Below are 19,451 nucleotides of genomic sequence, written 5' to 3'. Positions count from 1 at the left end.
CTGGCGCTAGGGCCAGAGGAATTGTGCAGGAGGGCAGCTCCAGTCTAGCAGCAGAGGAAGGCTCCCTTAACGAGATACTGGACTTATAAGAGGACCTACTCCGAATCTGTCTCTTCGTATCTTTGCACACTGTACGATAAAAGCATACCATATGATAAAAGCAAAACGAGGATGATAGAATGTAGTCGAATTAAGTCGGGCGATGCTGAGGGAATTAGATTAGGAAATGAGACACTCACAGTAGTAAAGGAGTTTTCCTATTTGGCGAGCAAAATAACTGATGATGGTCGAAGTAGAGAAGATATCAAATGTAGACTGGCAATGGGAAGGAAAGCGTTTCTGAAGAAGAGAAATTTGTTAAAATCGAGTATAGATTTAAGTGTCAGTAATTCGTTTCTGAAAGTATTTGTATGGAGCGTAGCCATGTATGGAAGTGAAACATGGACGATAACTAGTTTGGACAAGAAGAGAATAGAAGCTTTCGAAATGTGGTGCTACAGAAGAATGTTGAAGATTAGATGGGTAGATCACATAACTAATGAGGAGGTATTGAATAGGATTGCGGAGAAGAGAAGTTTGTGGCACAACTTGACTAGAAGAAGGGATCGGTTGGTAGGACATGTTCTGAGGCATCAAGGGATCACTAATTTAGTACTGGAGGGCAGCGTGGAGGGTAAAAATCGTTGAGGGAAACCAAGAGATGAATACACTAAACAGATTCAGAAGGATGTAGGTTGCAGTAGGTACTGGGAGATGAAGAAGCTTGCACAGGATAGAGTAGGATGGAGAGCTGCATCAAACCAGTCTCAGGACTGAAAACCACAACAACCACAACACAGTCCAGTCGCATTAAGGCGAGCACTGCTTTTTTCGACGTGGAAGTGCAATGACCTCTCACAGACAGCAGATGGTAGCTCTAGCAATGCAGGGTACATAAAGCGTTCCGTGGGGACGCCGAAAACAGTTCCGTCGCTGACGTAATGAGAAACGGAGCGATTTATCTGACGTCCAGAATGGCCCGGTCATTGGCTTCCGGGCCAAGGGTGGAAGCATTTCCGAAACGGCGAAGTCTGTAAACTGTTGTGGCTAACAAGTACCATGCATGGCAAAATGGCGCTATCGAAAACTGCCGCCGAGAGAACTGTGGCGCACTATGGGCCATAGATAACAGGGGTAAACGACAGCTGAACAGATGTATACAGGCGAATAGACGTGCAAACGTTGAGCGATTAACCGCCCAGTTAAACCGAGGGGCTACCAACAGCATCTCCTCAACGATCGTTCAGCGAACTTTGCTCCTTTTGGCCCTCGGCAGCACGGGCCTGGTTCATGCACCTACGCTGGCTGTTGTTCATCGGCGGCGAAGGCTGTAATTTTCACGCTAGTATCGCAAATGGACGTTCACTGACTGACGACAAGTGCGCTTTTCAAATGAACCACGTTTTATGCATCATCGGACAGACGGCCATTAGCTTGTACGGCGTGAATCTTCATCTACATTCACACTCGCAAGCCACCTGAAGGTGTGTGGCGGAGGATACCTTGAGTAACTCTATCGGTTCTCCCTTCAATTCCAGTCTCGTATTATTCGTGGAATGAAAGATTGTCGGTGTGCCTCTGTGTGGGCCCTAATCTCTCTGATCTTATCCTCGTGGTCTCTTCGCGAGATCTCTTCTGAAAGCAAATACCCTGCAACCAGGAGGGAGCCTGATGGTCTGGGGAATGTTTTTGTGGCATTTCCTGGGTGATCTCGTCATTCTGGAAGGCACTATGGATCAATACAAGTATACTTTTATCCTTGGGGACCATCTCCACCGGCGGCCACGGTGGTCTCACGGTTCTAGACGCGCAGTCCGGAGCCGTGCGACTGCTACGGTCGCAGGTTCGAATCCTGCCTCGGCCATGGATGTGTGTGATGTCCTTAGGTTAGTTAGGTTTAAGTAGTTCTAAGTTCTAGGGGACTGATGACCACCGCAGTTGAGTCCCATAGTGCTCAGAGCCATTTTGAGCCAACCATCTCCACCCTTACATGTTTTTTGTTTTCCCTCGGCACGATGGCATCTACCAGCGGGACAATACAACATGTCACACAGCTCGCAATATACATGGGTAATTCCAAGAGCGCCAGGCTGAGTTTATCATACTCCGCTGGCCACCAAATTCCCAGGATCTGAACACAATCGAGAATCTGTAGGACCACATCAACTGGGCTCTTCGTGCCGTGGATCCTCAACAGAGAAGCCCCGCGCAGCTGGCGACGGAACTGGAGTTGGCATGGCTCCACACCGCTGTCAATGCCTTCCACAACCTCACTGACTGTCTTCCAGCAGGTCTCGCAGCGGTATGCGCCGCAGAAGAAGTTAGTTATTCGCTTTTGACAAGTGCTCACATTAATGTGACTGGAGAGTGTAGTTCCCCGAGAACACATGATGCTAATAGAGCGTACAATCTCATCTAGCCTTGATAATGTCATCAATTTGCCAATGGAGAGAATCCACAATTTCTTCATATAGGCCATGTCCCGCTGAAGCTGCTGGCCTATGAGTAGTTCCTGTAGAGCTACCAAGCTGCGAGGAAAGTGACTGATAGATTCGACCCTCTATTCCAAATATAACTTCCATGAGATGAATGTTGGCCCAGTCCAAGAGCGACAGGGTGCCTGGTGTTCATAGGAGCAGCAAAGTATGCCTGCAGCCCTGTGAACACGACTGATGCCGTCTTGGAAGATGCGAGTCCCCACAGCGTTCTCATCATGAAGATTTTAAAGGAAGAGCAGTACTTGGTAACCGAGAATGTCGAAATGAACATCTTGGTTCGAGTTCACGGTAGCCTAAATGACTGGGCCCAGGTCATGGCGCGAAAAAAACACAACCAAAGCATCGCAGAACTATCTCTGGCCTGAATCATACTTCGGAGTAATCGTCTCATTGGACATTCGATGCACTCGACGCTGGGCTTCATTAGAAATGTACCAAAAACCGCTGCTCTTCGGGCAACAGTACACGCTTCCAGTCGTCTGCTGTCCATATTGTGTGTTGTTTGACCTGGTGATTATGCTCGGCTGTGTGTACCGTTGTGAAGAATGGCCTTTTGAATGGTACCCATCTCCAAATGTACACTGAAACCAAATCCTTTGCTACGCTCACAAAAACTCTTTCTTGTATTTAAATGCGATATTTATTAAGAAATTGGAACTTTAGTTAGGAAAGATTCAATAATATCTTTTTTAATAAAGCTAACATCTTTTTGTTTTTCATTATTGTCACATTCCATATGACTGCCATAAATTAAGTGATAATTGTAATTAACATTTCTATTTTTAATAAATATGGAATTTTAATAAAGGTGAAAAAAGGTTAGAGCTATAGAGATTCGAACCAGTCTGTTATACTACGCTCTCAGCTGCCGACAACTATTTTAGTAAGTTACATGTGGTTCCTAGCTACAGCGCTCAGTAATCTAATTTTCAGGGACCGGTTTGTTTAATGGTTTCAATAATCGCGTCGCACTGCTTTAGGAAATTCATATCCGCACCCTGAGCTCGACATCCTGCTAGTCTGAAGAAAATCGAAGACGGACAGTCCCGAAAGTCCTCCTGTCAGTCGTCTTCTAACTGGAGCTGTCCCGACTGTGTCCTGGAGTCAACATATCTGTGCAACTATATTCCGTACTCCTAAATGGTCTGCACAATGTGGCGTCTCCTCCAGTGCTGCCTACGCCAAGTCTCGCTCAAGCTAGTTAAGTCTTGACCATAATTTCTCAAGGACGTGTAAATTTTTGGATAATCTTGCACAGAAGACGACACAACAACTAATTAACATTCTAACCGCCGGCCGGTGTGGCCAAGCGGCTCTAGGCGCTTCAGTCTGGAACCGCTCGACTGCTACCTTCGCAGGTTCGAATCCTTAGGTCTAGGGGACTAATGACCTCAGATGTTAAGTCCCATAGTGCTCAGAGCCATTTTTAACATTCTACCCGTATCGATATTTGAGGGTCAGTGCCACGATAAAATCACTGATACCTGTTAAATATAGTCACATTTAGCTACTGAGCAGATTTAAAAAGAGTTTTAGTTCATTTTTCAACTTTAAGTATCGTCGGAAACAATGCTGGTCAGAGATATCCCAAGAACGCGAGAATCGGTAGTTTAATGGGATAAGTGAAATACGCCTACACTGTGTAGCGGAAATTTGTCAGTTAATATTATTGAATACTTTCAGTTAATAAAGTCACTGCCTATGAATGTCCACAAAACCGTTTCAAATTAATTATTTCTCCTTTTTAACTAAATCACTTCAATTAGGACTTGAAAATATTAATTATCTGTCCAGTTACATTCACAAGTTTTCGTAGGTTGAAGCTTTGTCAAACAACATATAATATTTTCTCCTTTTTTCAACATATTTCCACAGATCAGAACTTATACAGTACAATAATAGACATCAGTGCTCCCGAGAACGACACGTAACCACACAAGTGACAAGAACAGGGAGAGGGAGAAACAAAGGGTAACTTCGCTACTTATAAGAAGAAGAAAATAAAAAATGTCACATCTTTAGCTTCTGTAGCCTATAGGTTCTTAGGAATCTAATTATTCCAATATTAATACTATATGTTAAATATTTGTTAAAGTATATGAACTAATTATTTTTATTATTAAAAAGATTAAGTTACGACTTAGGGCTGCATAAGAGTGCTTACATTAACTGCCGAACCTACCTGGGAGTATGTGAGGCTCCCTGTATGGTCGGTTGTTTTTTCCGACTGTCTCGCGTACATTCCTTACATCTAACACTAGGAATGATCGAGACTGTAACGCAAAGTCTCGGAAGATTATGGCCTGCATCGGTCAGCCAGGAGAAAGGCACATTTCTCTAGGGAGTGAAAGTATCGGCGGCACCGGAGAAAAAGTAAATAAGTCAAGGTTTGTGTGTGTGTGTGTGAGAGAGTGAGTGAGTGAGTGGAGCGACTGGATGACGTGCAGAATGTCCGGTCTGGTGCGTCACTGAAACGACCCAGGTGGTGAGCCAGAACGCTGACGTAGCCACTCTCCTGACTACAGACCAGCGCCACATCGCTTCCGCTGTCTTCCCCTGTGATTGAAGACGCTCACAAAAATAAAAGTGTCGGCAGTCTTCGCAAATTGCGTCCTCTTTCCCTGCGTGTATCCTGTCGTAGTAGGCCCGCAGTTTACATGACGTGGCAAGTTCATCCTAACATTTGCGGCCGGATGCAATTCCAGTCGCCGCAGTTGCCAGTTAACAGAGGGAAATCGTGTGCTCTATCCGTCTCTGCAGAACGTATAAAATATGTTCTACGTGTGATCATGTTTTAACTTTTTGTGTACCGTATTTTTTCTGGCGCCGATTGCGAACCAGGTCAGTATTTCCTTAAATGAACGTGCAAAACGGTCTACAAGCCACAAGCACGCTGGTCCGTACAGCTCCGACCCACGATCGTTGACCCTCGTCTCGCTCGCTTCCCTGTCTCGCAAGCTACCACGCTGCATGTGAAGCTGTATGAGCATCAATCATAACAAATTTCTGCAGGTGCATTGTGTATTTCAGAATACCGATCGGTTTCATTGGTATGGCACAACTCTCGATTTTGGTAGAACGACGGTTCCAATTCCCATCTGGCAGTCCAGATATAAGTCTCCCATGGGTTTCCTAAAATGTCAGGGAAGAAAAAGATAGCTTATAGTTTAAAGTCTTGTCACGATGAAGTCATTAGAGCTCGGATTGGGGGAAGGGTTGGAAAAGTCAGCCATGCTGTTTTCATTTAGCGATTTATTGTAACCTCGGAGAACTTAAACCCGCATGGATGGGTGGGGATAAAATATCAGGGTGATTCCTTTGAGGAGAACATGGCCTATTTCCTTCTCTATACTTCCCCAGTCCGAGACCATGCTCCGTCTCAAAGAAACTTGCTGTCGATGGGACGTAAAATTCTAAACTTCTTTTTGCATTCTCTTTTTGAGCACAGATGAAGTACATGAATCATCTAGAGTTCTCTCTTTGTTATGCCAAGTTTTCTTAGTCCAATACTCCTTCACTATAACTGGCATATAACGGTGTCTGAAAAAAAAGGCGACTAGAATAATGTAATGTTGTCATTGACCTTTCTGTTTGCTCTTCAGCCGAATGCTGGTTTGACTCAGATCTCCACCCTTATCTATCCCGTGCAAGCGGCTTCATAACTACTGCAACCTTCATCCGTTTCAACCTGCTTACTACACAAAGTGATTCAGCTACTCCTACCAATGAATTTTATGCAGTCTGTAACACCTTCAAAAACTAAGCGCGAGATTTTCATAATTTCTCTCTCGATACGCGCAAACTGTTAGTCCTACAGAAATAATGAACATGAACTTTTTGTAGGAAATTCGATGTAGTTAAATTTGTACTGGAATACGTTTTCGCTGGAGACCATGACTTTTGAGTTATTCAAGAAAAACACATTCGAAGATAACTTTCGTTTGTTTTCTTGAATAATTCGAAAACTGCGGCCTCTAGCGAAAACGTATGACAGTACAAAATTTAACTTATACGAGGGTCGGTCAAAAAGTAATGCCTCCCATTTTTTTTCTACTTAAAAAAATTAAGTTAAGTGAAAAATTTGAATTTGGCGCCATTCCTCAAACCTTCTTCTGCAATCCACTGCAGTAGTAACTTTCTGTGTCAACAGGTGGCAGCACAGCAGAAGTTTGTAAGATGGCCGACATCGATGTTCGTTTGAGACAGCGTTGTGTGATTGAATTCTTGAATGCAGAAGGTGAAACGCCCATACGCATTCATGAAAGACTGAAGAAGGTGTATGGTGTAGTGACAGTGGATGTCAGCACTGTTAGACGATGGGTTCGTCGTTGTAAGGAAGCTGAAGGGCAAACACCGTTGACTGACGAAAAGTGGAGCGGCACGCCGGTGAGTGCAGTGACTCCACACAACATTCAGCAAGTTGATGACATCATTCGTAGTGACCGTCGGGTGACTGCAGATGAAGTGTGTCGCATTATTTCTCTTAGTAAAGGCAGTGTGATCACGATTATTAAACAATTGGGGTACTCAAAAGTTTGTGCACGGTGGGTTCCAAGAATGTTAACCGATCAGAATAAAGAGGCAAGGAAAACAATAGCCTCCCAACACTTGCAGCGCTTCCGTTTGGAGGGAGATGAGTTTCTGAAAAAAATTGTGACCGGGGACGAAACATGGGTGCATTTTTTTGAACCCGAATCAAAGAGGCAGTCAATGGAGTGGCGTCACACAAGCTCGCCGAGGAAGAAAAAATTCAAAACTGTGCGATCGGCAGGGAAAGTTATGGCAACAGTTTTCTGGGATACAGAGGGTGTGATTCTGGTTGATTTTTTGGAGCAGGGATGCACAATAAATTCTGTTCAATACGTCACTACCCTCAAAAAACTTAAAGCACGTCTTCAGCGAGTTCGCCCAACTAAATCAATGGCAGATGTTCTTCTTTTGCGTGACAATGCAAGACCACACACCAGTCGTCACACCTCTGACGAGATTGTCAAAATTGGATGGGAAGTTTTGCCTCATCCCCCATACAGCCCTGACCTGGCACCATCAGACTTCCATCTGTTCGGGCCACTAAAAGAAGCTCATCGTGGGATTCATTTTGAAGATGAGGAGGCCGTCAAAACATCTGTGCATCAATGGCTTAGGAAGCAGAGCTGTGGTTTTTACCATGCTGGGATACATGCCCTTGTTCAAAGATGGACCAAAACTGTAGAGATGGGCGGAGATTACATTGAAAAATGACAAAATGATCCTCAATGTTGTGGTTTTCAACCTATGTAATTGCATTTAAATTTCCTGACAATTAAACGTAGAAAAAAAAATAGGAGGCATTACTTTTTGACTGACCCTCGTAGCTCAAACTTCAGTTCGAATAACATGGCAGTTAGCTTACAACCGCGTCTCTTTTTTCTCTTCGCTCCTGTCTTCATGTCTTTTTATTGTTGTTTTTTAATACTACTTATTCTCGATGTGGTGCAGTCTGTGCGATTAATGTGAAGTTAAGGAGTTCTCAGCCAAAAGCCAGGCGAGTTGACGAGTTGGTAGTGAGGCAGAAGGAGTCCCAGTCGGGAAGATTTGGGAGGAAGTTTCCAGTTTCAGCGTTTGCCTCACAAACCTAGCGAAACCTCGCGGAAGCATTGGTCAGAACTGAGGGTAGGAAGTATTTTTAATATTATTTTGTAAGAGTCTGTCCCAGATGAGAAATGTAAGCCATGTGCACATGAAAACGTTTTTATTTAAAAGTGCACAAAGTGAAGTCAACGACTTGATAGACACGTCCAGTGCCTCCCTTTCGTCTCCATTGGCTCTTATATCTGCAGTCTGATTGTTGTAGACAACCTTTCGTTCCCTGTGTTTTATCCCTGCTGCCACCATAAATGTCTCAGAGTGTACTCCAGTCAACGTTGTCGTCAGGAAATAGCGGTCGCAAAGCACTGCCAGATTATTTTCAACGGTTTGCGTTAGCGATGATATGCACCATCACGCCCAGCAAGATTGTGTGGGGAGATGACACGGAGTGACGACCGCCCTCTTAAGGTCTCGTGTTCAGAACGTGCCTGTTTGGACGGCGTCAAGATAGCACTCGACGTGATGGAGTGGCACTGCACGCTACATCCCCCCCCCCCCCCCCTAACCCACAGCAGCCTCGCTCCGAGGGACATCTTACGCCGGTGTCGTCTGAAGACGCAGAGTCGCGGCAAGTTGATGATGGTGATTCTTTTGGGTTTAAAGAGACGAAACGTCTACAGTCTCTCGTTTATCCCATACGACGGAATCTGTGCACCCCCATCTGTTTGCGTTTGGAGCATACCTCAGCTGCAAATGTGACAACGTTTTCTAAATGTGTGTATACATTGTGTCTGAGGCGAGACGTGGGTACAGCCCGGTATTTCTCTGGTGAGATGTGGTAAATTTCCTCAAATCGCATCCAGGCTGAGTAGCTCACCAGCCTTCGTCGTTAATCCACAAAACGGATTCGCTCTGAATGTCGCGTCAAGTTCTGTGCAACCAAAGTAATGCTGTTGTAGTATTTTCGACAGTCATTGAATCTGAAACATCAAACGAGCTGTCCGACTATGTACACCATGATATGCCGTCTCCATTTCCGTCGTCGCTTACGCTTGCGCTACAGTCGTTGCACAGCATCAGATCCTATTGTTTGAAGAATCTGAAGAAATTCACATCGAGAAGATGTGACAGAAAGAATTTTACAACTTTAAAGTGTCATACACTAAGGTGAGAAAAGACATGGAATGGCAATACACACATGTACGGATGGCGGTTGTATCGTGTACCAACCTATAAAAAGTCATTGCATTGGCGGAGCATTCATTTGTACTCAGATGATTCATGTGAAATGGTTTCCGGCATGACTGTGGCCGCACGATGGGAATTATCAGATTTTGAACCCGGACTGGTAGTTGGAACGCCTGGGACCTCGTTAGGAAATTCTGTATTCCGAGATCCGAGAATACCAAATTTCAGGCATTACATCCCACCACGGACAACACATGGGCCGACGGCCTTCACTTAACGACCGAAAACAGCGGCGTTTGCTTAGAATTGTCATTGTCAATAGACAATCAACACTGCGTGAAATAACCGCAGAAATCAAAATGTGACGTACTACGAACGTATCCGTTAGTACACCGAGGAGAAATTTGGCTTTATTTGAGCTATGGCAGAAGACTACCGACGCGAGTTTCTTCGCTGACAGCACATCGCCTGCAGCGCCTCTTCTGGACTCGTGACCATATCGCTTGGACCCTAGATGATGGGAAAACTGTGGCTTGGTCACCGTCGCACCAGCTAATATTGTGTAGTATGTCCTAGAACAGAAGTTTACTGGACGTTATACTGACGGAGGTGGCCCTATTCAATGGCATCGTATGCTCTCTGACGTCAAACCATGGGTCTTTTTCCTGTAGAGATTTGTCGAGTATCAAGTTTGAAAAAGCATCTCAACGGCATAATTGATCTGAAGACCCGAATCGCTGTTACCATTGTCACATAGAAAAATTTTAGAATTTACGAGTAACTTAAGCCAAAAACCGTTCGGGGATACTTCTTATTTCTGATCCCACAATAGGTTGTAGAGTACCTTTTGAGAGACACTGCTCTTGAATGGCCACAAAAGAGAGGTTGTGACTCTAAGTTGCCCCGTAAGATGTCTTTTGCGCTATCTCTATTACCCATCATCGCTTTTTCTTCATGGTGAAACAGAAACAAGCGGAACACCCGTGAAATTTGGGCCAACAGCACACGCAGACTAACGAGTTCAGTTAGCTGGCGAATGGTAGGCATCCCGTTTCCAAGTTCACGCGCAGTACCGTGGCCAACTGGAGTAGCGGTCTGAACCCCGCTGGACATGCACACCGCGCGCTTTCGCCTCACTTTCTCCGCTGACACAGCCCTCGCCAGTGACGTCATCCGGGAGCTTAGCCTACGAAGCGCACTACGGAACAGTAACTGCGTCAGAAAACTGATAATGCGGAAACTGAAGTTTTCTCGGGGCAAAAAACATTGGATGTGTGAAAACTGTGGTGGCAAAACATCAGCACCCAGAGAGTCGTACGTGTCGTTAAAGAAACTCGGACCGGTAACTGACAGCTTGTATGACCTTGAATTTTAGCTGTGTTTACTTTCTGGCATGTAATACAGTCAAATTCACAATTCCCGCTGATGTACTTGCCCTTCCAGCCAGGGTCACAGGTCCACAGCTTCGTGTGATGTCTGAGGCAATCTTAAAGATTTGTATAAAAAACAAAAGCTTTACATAACGTTTGTCTAATTAGCCTCCAGTACAAATAAAAACATTTGCTGGAGCCACCACTCAGCGAGGGAAAGTCGGTTGCTTTTACTGCAAAAATTTTTCTGTTGAATTTTGATGCGTGGTGCGTGGTGCCAGGATGCTGATCACTCGAGGACACACTGCTGCAGAGGAGTACCAACCTTTTTTTTATGCACATTCTGTACTTCAAGTGTGGGAAGTTTCTGCTGTGTTCTCTTTTCTTTTTTTTTCTTTTAATACGCAATATTCTCGTTCGCCACTTTGGCAACAACACTGATTTGTGCGTTCCACGGCGAGAATTTCTGAAAGTGAGCAGTTAATGGTTGGTAACCAAGATCCTAAGCGATTCGTCTCCCAGCCACCGTCTCGTAAAGGTATTTAAGCAGAAAGTTGACAAATCGGAAGTTAGGTCAGAGAATGAAGCTCCAAAGAAAGCAGGAACAAAATCGACAGATGAAAGGAAGAGAGCCCATGCAGAAAAAATAAGAGCAGTGTGGAAAAAAAGGAAAAAGAATCATGAAGCTTTGCATGATCCAACGCACATAATATAGAGGTTGTAAATTTTAAGTTGACAAACCAGAATAACTCGAAAAATAAGCTTTACACGAAAAAATGTGTAGAATCCAAAGTTGATTATTTGCGAGAGTGACATCTGCTGGTGCTAGGAGGCAACTTTAATATTTCAAATAGGAACCCCAATTTTTTATTGCAGAATCAGATTCTTCATACAAAACTACGTACATTTTTTCTTAAACATTTGTGTTTTTTCTTGGTAGTTGGCGCTGTAATTCAAGAAAATCGATGTTCTCATATTTGCGTGGAAAATGGTTACGGATAAATAAAAAATACTTCTTTACTTCGTAAATTTTGATTCGCTAAAACTAAAACTCTCCCTCTCTCCCCATAGGGTGGGGTTTGAGAGACAGGAATTAGAGTTTTACGAATGTTGACCCAATCCGAATCTGCGGAAAAAAATTAATATTTGCCAGATGCTCTGGACAACGCATGACTGCGAATGCTTTGCCTGCCGGAGATACGGCGAGGGATGTATGTATGAACCAACAACCATAGCGCTACCCGTCAACTGACGAACGGAAGCAGGGCAATCCCACGGACAATCGGAGTGCGTGGCGCCAAGTTTCCGTAGTTTAAAAATGGTGCGTTGTCGACCTACACAACAGTTGTAATTTTGGTTGTTACTGGCACCAGCTACCCAGGGTTAAAATTTCGTGACACAATTTTTCTCCACCGGATTAAAAATATTGAATCGCGAGCAGCATATAATTTCTCCCTTCCCGACTAAACTGGTATAAAACCCGTTACTTTTGCTAGATCTTCAACTCTAAACGTTAATAATTTGAATGTAACCGGTTCACAAAATGTTAATTTCCTGTGAGTGGCCTCGCCACTGACCATGGTGTTCTGTTTGAGCCTTCCTCCGGTATGCTAAAACAGGTTTTTTGTTGTGTTAAGACTAGCAATTACATTTTCTATTTTTACTTTTTTATTAGTATTTTTTTGCTTTCCATGCTGACCACTGTGTGTGCGCCCGCGCGACCTGTGTGTCTGTGTGTGTTTTCTGATTGCTTGTTACTTGTATGTGTGTACAGTTTGTGACTGCCCGGTACATATGTGCGTGTGTGTTGTGTTTCAGGGGCGCGGCGTGGGAGGACGTGTTCCTGGACGTGGTGGGCGAGGCGGACGCACACACCTTCAAGCACATCTCGGTGGCGCGCTTCGCGTCTCGCACGCTCGACATCGAGCTGGAGCGGAACACACGTACCGTCATCCCTTACTTCAGCACCACATTCATCATCATGGCCTTCTTCTCCATCACGTCGTGCATGATGGCGGACTGGGTGCGCTCCAAGCCATGGCTCGGTTTCCTGGGCAACATCTCGGCCGTGATGGGCACCGGAGCTGCCTTCGGGCTCGTCATGTACTTGGGCGTCGAGTTCATCGGCATCAACCTGGCCGCGCCCTTCCTCATGCTAGGTCAGTCGCTCGCCCTGCTACCCAGCTCGTCTCAGCTCCCGGAAATACATCGAGAGTTGCGCTCAACCTCATTCTGCCGGCCTGTTCCTGAGCTAAGCACCTCCTATATCAGAGGGTGTAGAACGCACTCCATCCAGGCGTCTGTTCCTAACCTTTAGCGCCGCAGTTGCTCACGATATAAGGGAGTTTAACTCTTTGAGTCCAAACAATACAAAAAAAATTAAGTTGGTGCTTAAGTTCGTAGCGTTTTTGTTGTGCATGTTATTATCGTGGCAGCTAGAGTATATTCATAGACTGTCATTTTTTATTTGTCGTTCATTGTTGCTATTTGAGTTTGTATATCGGCACTTTGTCATTTGAAAATAGTGAGCTGTGGACGCTAGAAAATTGAGTCCCAAGTACAGAAATCGTAACATTTCCGACATATTCTTCTGTTTGAGTTCGATAGAGGAGTGACAACAGCGGAGGCAGCCACAAACTTTAGCGCCGAGTATGTAGATAATGCTATTGGGAAGAGCACGGCAAGAAAAGGGTTTTCTCGTTTTTAGGAGGGTCGTTCTGATATTAGTGACTCTCCATGTACAGGAAGACTTTCGCGGTTTGATGAAGATGTTTAAACGTATTAATCCACAATCATCCACGTCAGTGTCCTCGAGAACCGGCAAATGTAATCAACTGTGATCATTCCACTATAGTGCGACATTTGCATGCAATGGAGGAAGTTCAAAGATCGACTGTTTGGTTACCACATGCTGTAAACCAACAACACAAAAATTAGTAGCTGGCCATATGAGCATCTCTGCTTGCACGTCATCAATTGACTCGTGAACAACACCGACCATTCCTATCCTGTATCATTACTGGTGACGAGAAATGGTATCTTATGCTAACATAACGGAGAGAAAGGAATGTTTGAACCCCATCGATTAGGCAACTACCCGTACAAAGACCTATGCGCACCCACAAAAGATGATGTTATGCATCTGGTGGAACGACAACGGTGTGGTGAACTATGAATTGCTTCTCCGAGCTGTAATCATCACTGTTGAGATTTGTAATCAACAACTGAGACATTTTGCAGACGCACTCCAAGAATAACGACAAGCGAGACTGAGGAAAATGATGCTAATCCTCGATAACGCCCACCCCCATTCTGCTAGACTGACTAAAACGCTACACAGCACCCACCTTATTTTTCTGATCTTGCGCCCTCAGATTTTTCCGCTCTCTATGGACAACCTTCAAGGAACTTCCTTTCCGAAGAAAATGAAGTCCGAACATGGCTCGACGGGTCCTTCGCCTCAAAGCCACGTGATTTCTACAGTCGCGGAATCGAAAAGTTGCCCCAGCTTTAGCAGACTGTTGTAAATAGAGAAGAGACTATACTGTTGATGACTAAAGTCCCTGTTACATTAATCTGTTGTGTTTATTAAACTTATGGGAAAACTCTAATAACTTAGGCACTAACCCAATACACAATTTAAAAATACTTTCACAAAATTAACCTTTATTAGTACAGTAAGCAACGAGCACAAGAAGACAGTGAAAAAATGTAAAGAGTCAATTGTTTTAAGGGGGTGGTTTCACTTTGGTATCACTTTCCCTACAGTTTCCGACCACGCTTCATTTCATGTGATATATACAGGGTGTCTCACCTAACTCTGCCATCTCAAATATATCTGGAACAACAATAGATATTCAAAAAAGGTTTTCTCCATCATGAACGTACGGTGGGGGGTTAGAAAACCAAATACTATGCGAAATTTTAAAACGTAAACAAATACCATTTTCAACACAAAGTTGTGTATTTTTAGATGGACACCCCTGTTATTTCGTATCCAATCAAAATCATGAAAAATCACAAAAATAATGGCGTTGGTTGCATCGCAATATGTCAATTACATCCCGAGAAATTGCGAAGCGAAGTTGACGCTTGAAATAAATGAAGCGTACAGCTAGCGCACGTTCTGAGACACAATCGTGCACCTCACGCTGCCTTTGTCAGGGGCTCACACAATGAGAAGGTATGCACAATCCACATAAATAAACAAGTAACACGAACAACGTAAAGTTACGTTTTTGAAATTGTAAATGTACGTTTATTCCAGCGAAATGTCAACTAGAGCTTCAATTAGAGATAAAACACTTGAATTCACTTTGCTAAACACATTTACTACTGTCCTGTCACCCACAGAAACTGTAATGTTGTGCATTACATCCATCATAGAAAATAGACCCACATCTTGACCAATGAAACTGTGACACGTCATACGGCTGAATGGCCTGTCTGACATGCCAGTAATTTTGTTTATGGGCCATTGCGTGCAGTTACGAGTAAGATTCAGAGAGCAGCATTAGGTAACTGACTATCTTCACTTTCATCTAACTTGAACGATGTAAGTAACGCCAGAACAATCCTCAGGAGCCACAAATGTTATTTGTTCCACATTTACTTTTCATTTGAAGTTGCATCTCCTGCCAGTCACGAGAGCTGCGAAATGTAACCGACATTATTTTGTCCAGCATTATATCACTAATACTGTATTCGAACATTGCAGGACTGCTTTTCCTACTGATCTGCATTAACTTCAATTTTTCTGTATTTAGAACAAGCCGCTATTACTCACTCCAACTAGAAATTCTGACTAAGTTATCTTGCATCGTCCTACTGTCTCTCAGTGACGATACTTCCCCGTGAACAATTGCTTGAGCCTGAAATAGCTGATTCAGATCATGCACTACACAGAGAACAAAAGTGGGGCTATCACACTTCCCTGGTGCACTTCTGATCATACCCTTGTCTCTGATGAACGCTCACCGTCTGGGACAACGTGCTGGATTCTATTATTTAAGAAGTCTTCGAGTCACTCACATATCTGTAAACCGTTCTGTATTCTCGGCTCTTCGTTAACATTTTACAGTACGAGACACTGTCAAACGCTTTCTGAAAAAAAAAGAGTAATAGATACCAAGCACGTCAACAGCCACAGTTGAGTCCATGTAAACTAGACCTAGAGATACAAGTTTCTGAGAACTGTATTAAAGCCGTCTACGTGTAAACCACGGAAGAGCTACTGCGCGAAGTGCGCAACTATGACCTTTGTTAGCAAAGGGCGCAGGAGCTAGTGAAGAGTAATGCATAGTTTATACAGTAGTTTATATGTCATTGAATTACGCCTGTTTGCTAAGCGCCACTGACCTACAGCCGCGAGATGGACGTTTCCTGGCACACACGCGCCTGCAACGCGAGGCCAGTTACGGAGAACGCAGTCCGGATTACTTGCGCAGGCGGGATGCCTTCCCTCCGCGCTCTCGTCTCGGACACGCAATACAAGGCCAATTGCGTGGCCCCAGTCACGCACGCGGAAGGCTGAGAGAATTAGAACCTCGTTTCCACCGTCTGTGGCGCGTCTCCTCTGTTGGGGCAGCCCAAGGCACTCAGCTATTTGCGGGGTTGTCGTGTTCTCAGTCCATTTTCAGAGTGTGCTTACGGTGCATTTACTCAGCGTGGTCTCCTTCTTTAACTACAAGTAAGCATAGAAAAAGGGCAAGTCACCGTCTTCTGCCGCACAACTCGGCGAATCAGTCGTCTCCCACTCCAGTAACTAACACAGTGATGTACTTAACACTAAACTTTCATAGAAAAATTTACTCGAAATGTACTCCTCCTCGCCATCCAACGTATATTTTACTCCACAGAACAAAAAATCTCTTATTACTTTTCTTCCACTCAGCTATCTATACTGATTTCATTTGTTTCCTATTGATGTAACAGCAACTACTTATTCACCTTCACCTTAGAGAGCATTCTAGAGATTTATACCGCATAAATTAACAAGAGATGGAACTGACCACCAGTGGTACACGAAACAGGTCAGAAATCTGTAATAGAAGCAACAAAAAAATTCAAAGGAACGCAAAATTCCAAAAGTTGGTGAAGTTTTAGGGAAGCTCCACATTTAGCACCAACTTCAATGCGAGATGCTTTTAGTATCACATGTAACGTGATAAATAACTGTATGCCGCGTCAACGTTGGTGGTGCTGCTTAAAAAAAAAAATACGTAATCGTCTGTGATGTGTACACGGTGGAATTTGTCACTCTTTATAGTTCATCACTGGGTGGCGGAAACGGAGCTTTACTCATCACAGGAAGTTGCAAACGCGCTTTTAATGCATGTCGCAGCAGATTTAATGCCGTAAAGTCAAACAACTGCACAGAGAAACGTTTCGCAACAGACGTTATTCTAATTGGAAGAACTTCATCACCATGCACATAAACTTAAGAGAAAGTGTTTCTTGTAATCCACGGAGAGCTGCATAAGGGTCCCGACAAAGAACTGGCTGCACAGAAGAATTCGAGGAGACACTGTTGATCGTCCGGGAGAAGATTCATCAATAAACACCCATATACTTAACATGATACGCATACTTCAAAAAATACAGTTTGGAGAGTACTAGTAAAGAAGCAGTTACACGTCTCCCGTGAGCGATCTGAGCAGGCAGTGGGGCCAAATGAACAAACATTACGAGCTAAGGCTGTTACCATAGGTCGAAAGGTGCTAAAGTGAATAAAAAATCGAAATGTTCATTCCAACTATTGTCTCAAAACATGCAGTTTAGAATTCTCTAACGTGTGTATAATTTTGTCTCCAAAGGTTTGAGCATCGTATAGACAGTAACATATTGGACAGGTTGTGGGATGTTAAAAGGACGCATATGAGTCATCTTCCGCTAAGCCCGCTTTCGTGACCCACTGCTAGAAATTATTAACAAGGGACTGACTACGCGAAAGCCCACGGACTCGCTTCTAGAAATTGCTGCCACGTTTACGTGCTAGTAGGCACGCTGGCATCCTCGCATAGTTGTCGCTTTTTTAGCTCTTTCGTGAGTGACAGCTGACTCTGGCCTTCCGACGTATGTGGAAGTTGGCAAAGAACTTCTGGCGAAACGCGGGGAGGAGAGGGGGAATGTCCTCGGCTACAACAAGACATTTCTAGAAGCGACTATGTCGCTTCCCCTCACTTCACGGCGCCTTGTGAAACCTTAAGCGCTGACCCCCGCTTGCTATCGGTACACGAATTGGGAGATTATACTGCGTGTCAGGGACGTGGAGATAAAAGCCAGGCCAGCCGCTGTGGTCAAGCGGCTCTAGGCGCTTCAGTCCGGAACCACGCGGCTGCTACGATCGCAGGTTCGAATCCTGCCTCGGGCATGGATTTGTGTGATGTCCTTAGGTTAGTCTGGTTCAAGTAGTTCTAAGTCTAGGGGACAGATGACCTCAGATGTTAAGTCCTATAGTGATTAGAGCCATTTAAACCGTACAAGCCAGGTCAAATTGTTTCTTCTCCTTTAGTTTTCATGACGAACACTGCTGCGATATCTACTCACCGTACTATCTTCTTCAGTTCACGATTTTTGTTTCTTTCTGTTTCGATGTCAAAGCTTTTCCGGCAAATACTTCTTTCCTTTCCTAAAGTCTCTTAATCTGAAACCATCACATAGCAAATGTTGTGGGGAAGCCAACCAAAGTTTCCCTTTTATTGGCAGAACACTTAGAAGACGCAAAAAATCTACCAAAATGAATGGCTTCACTACACTTGTCCGTCCTTTTCTGGATTGTTTCTATGCGTTTTGTATCGTCGCATGAAGTTGCGGATAAAGTGTGGTGGATAGGATCATCGAGTTGGTGACAATCATCAAAACAATGATGTTTTTCGTTGCGAAAAGATCTTTTCACGAAATTTTCATCACCATCTCTCCACTCAGAATGCCAAAATATTCTGTTGACTTCCACCTACATAGTGATAAATTGTCGATAGGATTACATAAGAAAAATTAGAGGTCGCACAGTAAGATCTAGGCCTTCATTCTTCCCATGTGCTATTCGGGAATGGAACGACAGAGAAATATTCTGAAAGTCGTTCTACAAATCCTGTACCAAAAACTGAAGTACGAGTAGCAGGATAAATGTGTAGATATGCATTTAGAAAAATGGGCTCCAGCGGTAGTCGATTTATAGATGTTTATAGTTTGCCAGTCGTTCTTCATGTTTAACCCACCTCGGCCTGTATTCCCGGATTTGCTTCTGCTTTAGGTTCCACTCGGATACCTTCATTTATTTTCGTCTTTTCTCTTCTGTACTCGTGACACACTGAAAAGTCCTCATCTTTGGACTTTGGTCTTCTGCTAATCGATTCTTAACACGACACAGTAAAAACGACATGACCATGTAGAATACATCACATCCTTTGTGACATGAACAACTTTTCATAATTTTGGAAAAGCGTAAACCTATGATGGTTTATGTTTGTATTGGTACAATAGATCTGTAAGTAGCAACTTTGTAATTGGAAGCGGTAAAACTCAATTGAAAACGGTCCACTCATCGAACGAGAGTTGCGAGTTCGGTAGCAGCCTGCGTTCTTTATCGTAGAAGTCGGCTACATGTATATGGGAAATGTATCTAGTATATCAATAATATTTTAAAACTGAATTAAATCAGTCTTGGCAGCTATATAATATTTATTGGCATTGGTAACTGGTTTCATCTACATCTACATGGATACTCTGCAAATCACATTTAAGTGCCTGGCAGAGGGTTCATCGAGCCACCTTCACAATTCTCTAT

At 43.9% G+C, this 19,451-nt stretch overlaps 1 protein-coding gene across 3 annotated transcripts in view; it reads left to right on the top strand.

Annotated features, from left to right (window-relative positions):
- LOC126354870 (patched domain-containing protein 3) overlaps window positions 1–19,451 on the top strand; it is a 382,944-nt gene that overhangs the window by 326,836 nt on the left and 36,657 nt on the right. For all 3 annotated transcript variants that reach the window (XM_050004872.1, XM_050004871.1, XM_050004873.1), the window contains one exon: window positions 12,482–12,822. In XM_050004872.1, coding sequence (XP_049860829.1) covers window positions 12,482–12,822 — 341 coding nt within the window. The remainder of the gene's footprint in view (window positions 1–12,481; window positions 12,823–19,451) is intronic.

Source organism: Schistocerca gregaria, chromosome 3 (assembly GCF_023897955.1).
Source record: "Schistocerca gregaria isolate iqSchGreg1 chromosome 3, iqSchGreg1.2, whole genome shotgun sequence".
Taxonomy (NCBI): Eukaryota; Metazoa; Arthropoda; class Insecta; order Orthoptera; family Acrididae; genus Schistocerca; species Schistocerca gregaria.
Note: the sequence above shows the minus strand (reverse complement) of the source record. Positions and strands in the feature narration are given on the sequence as shown.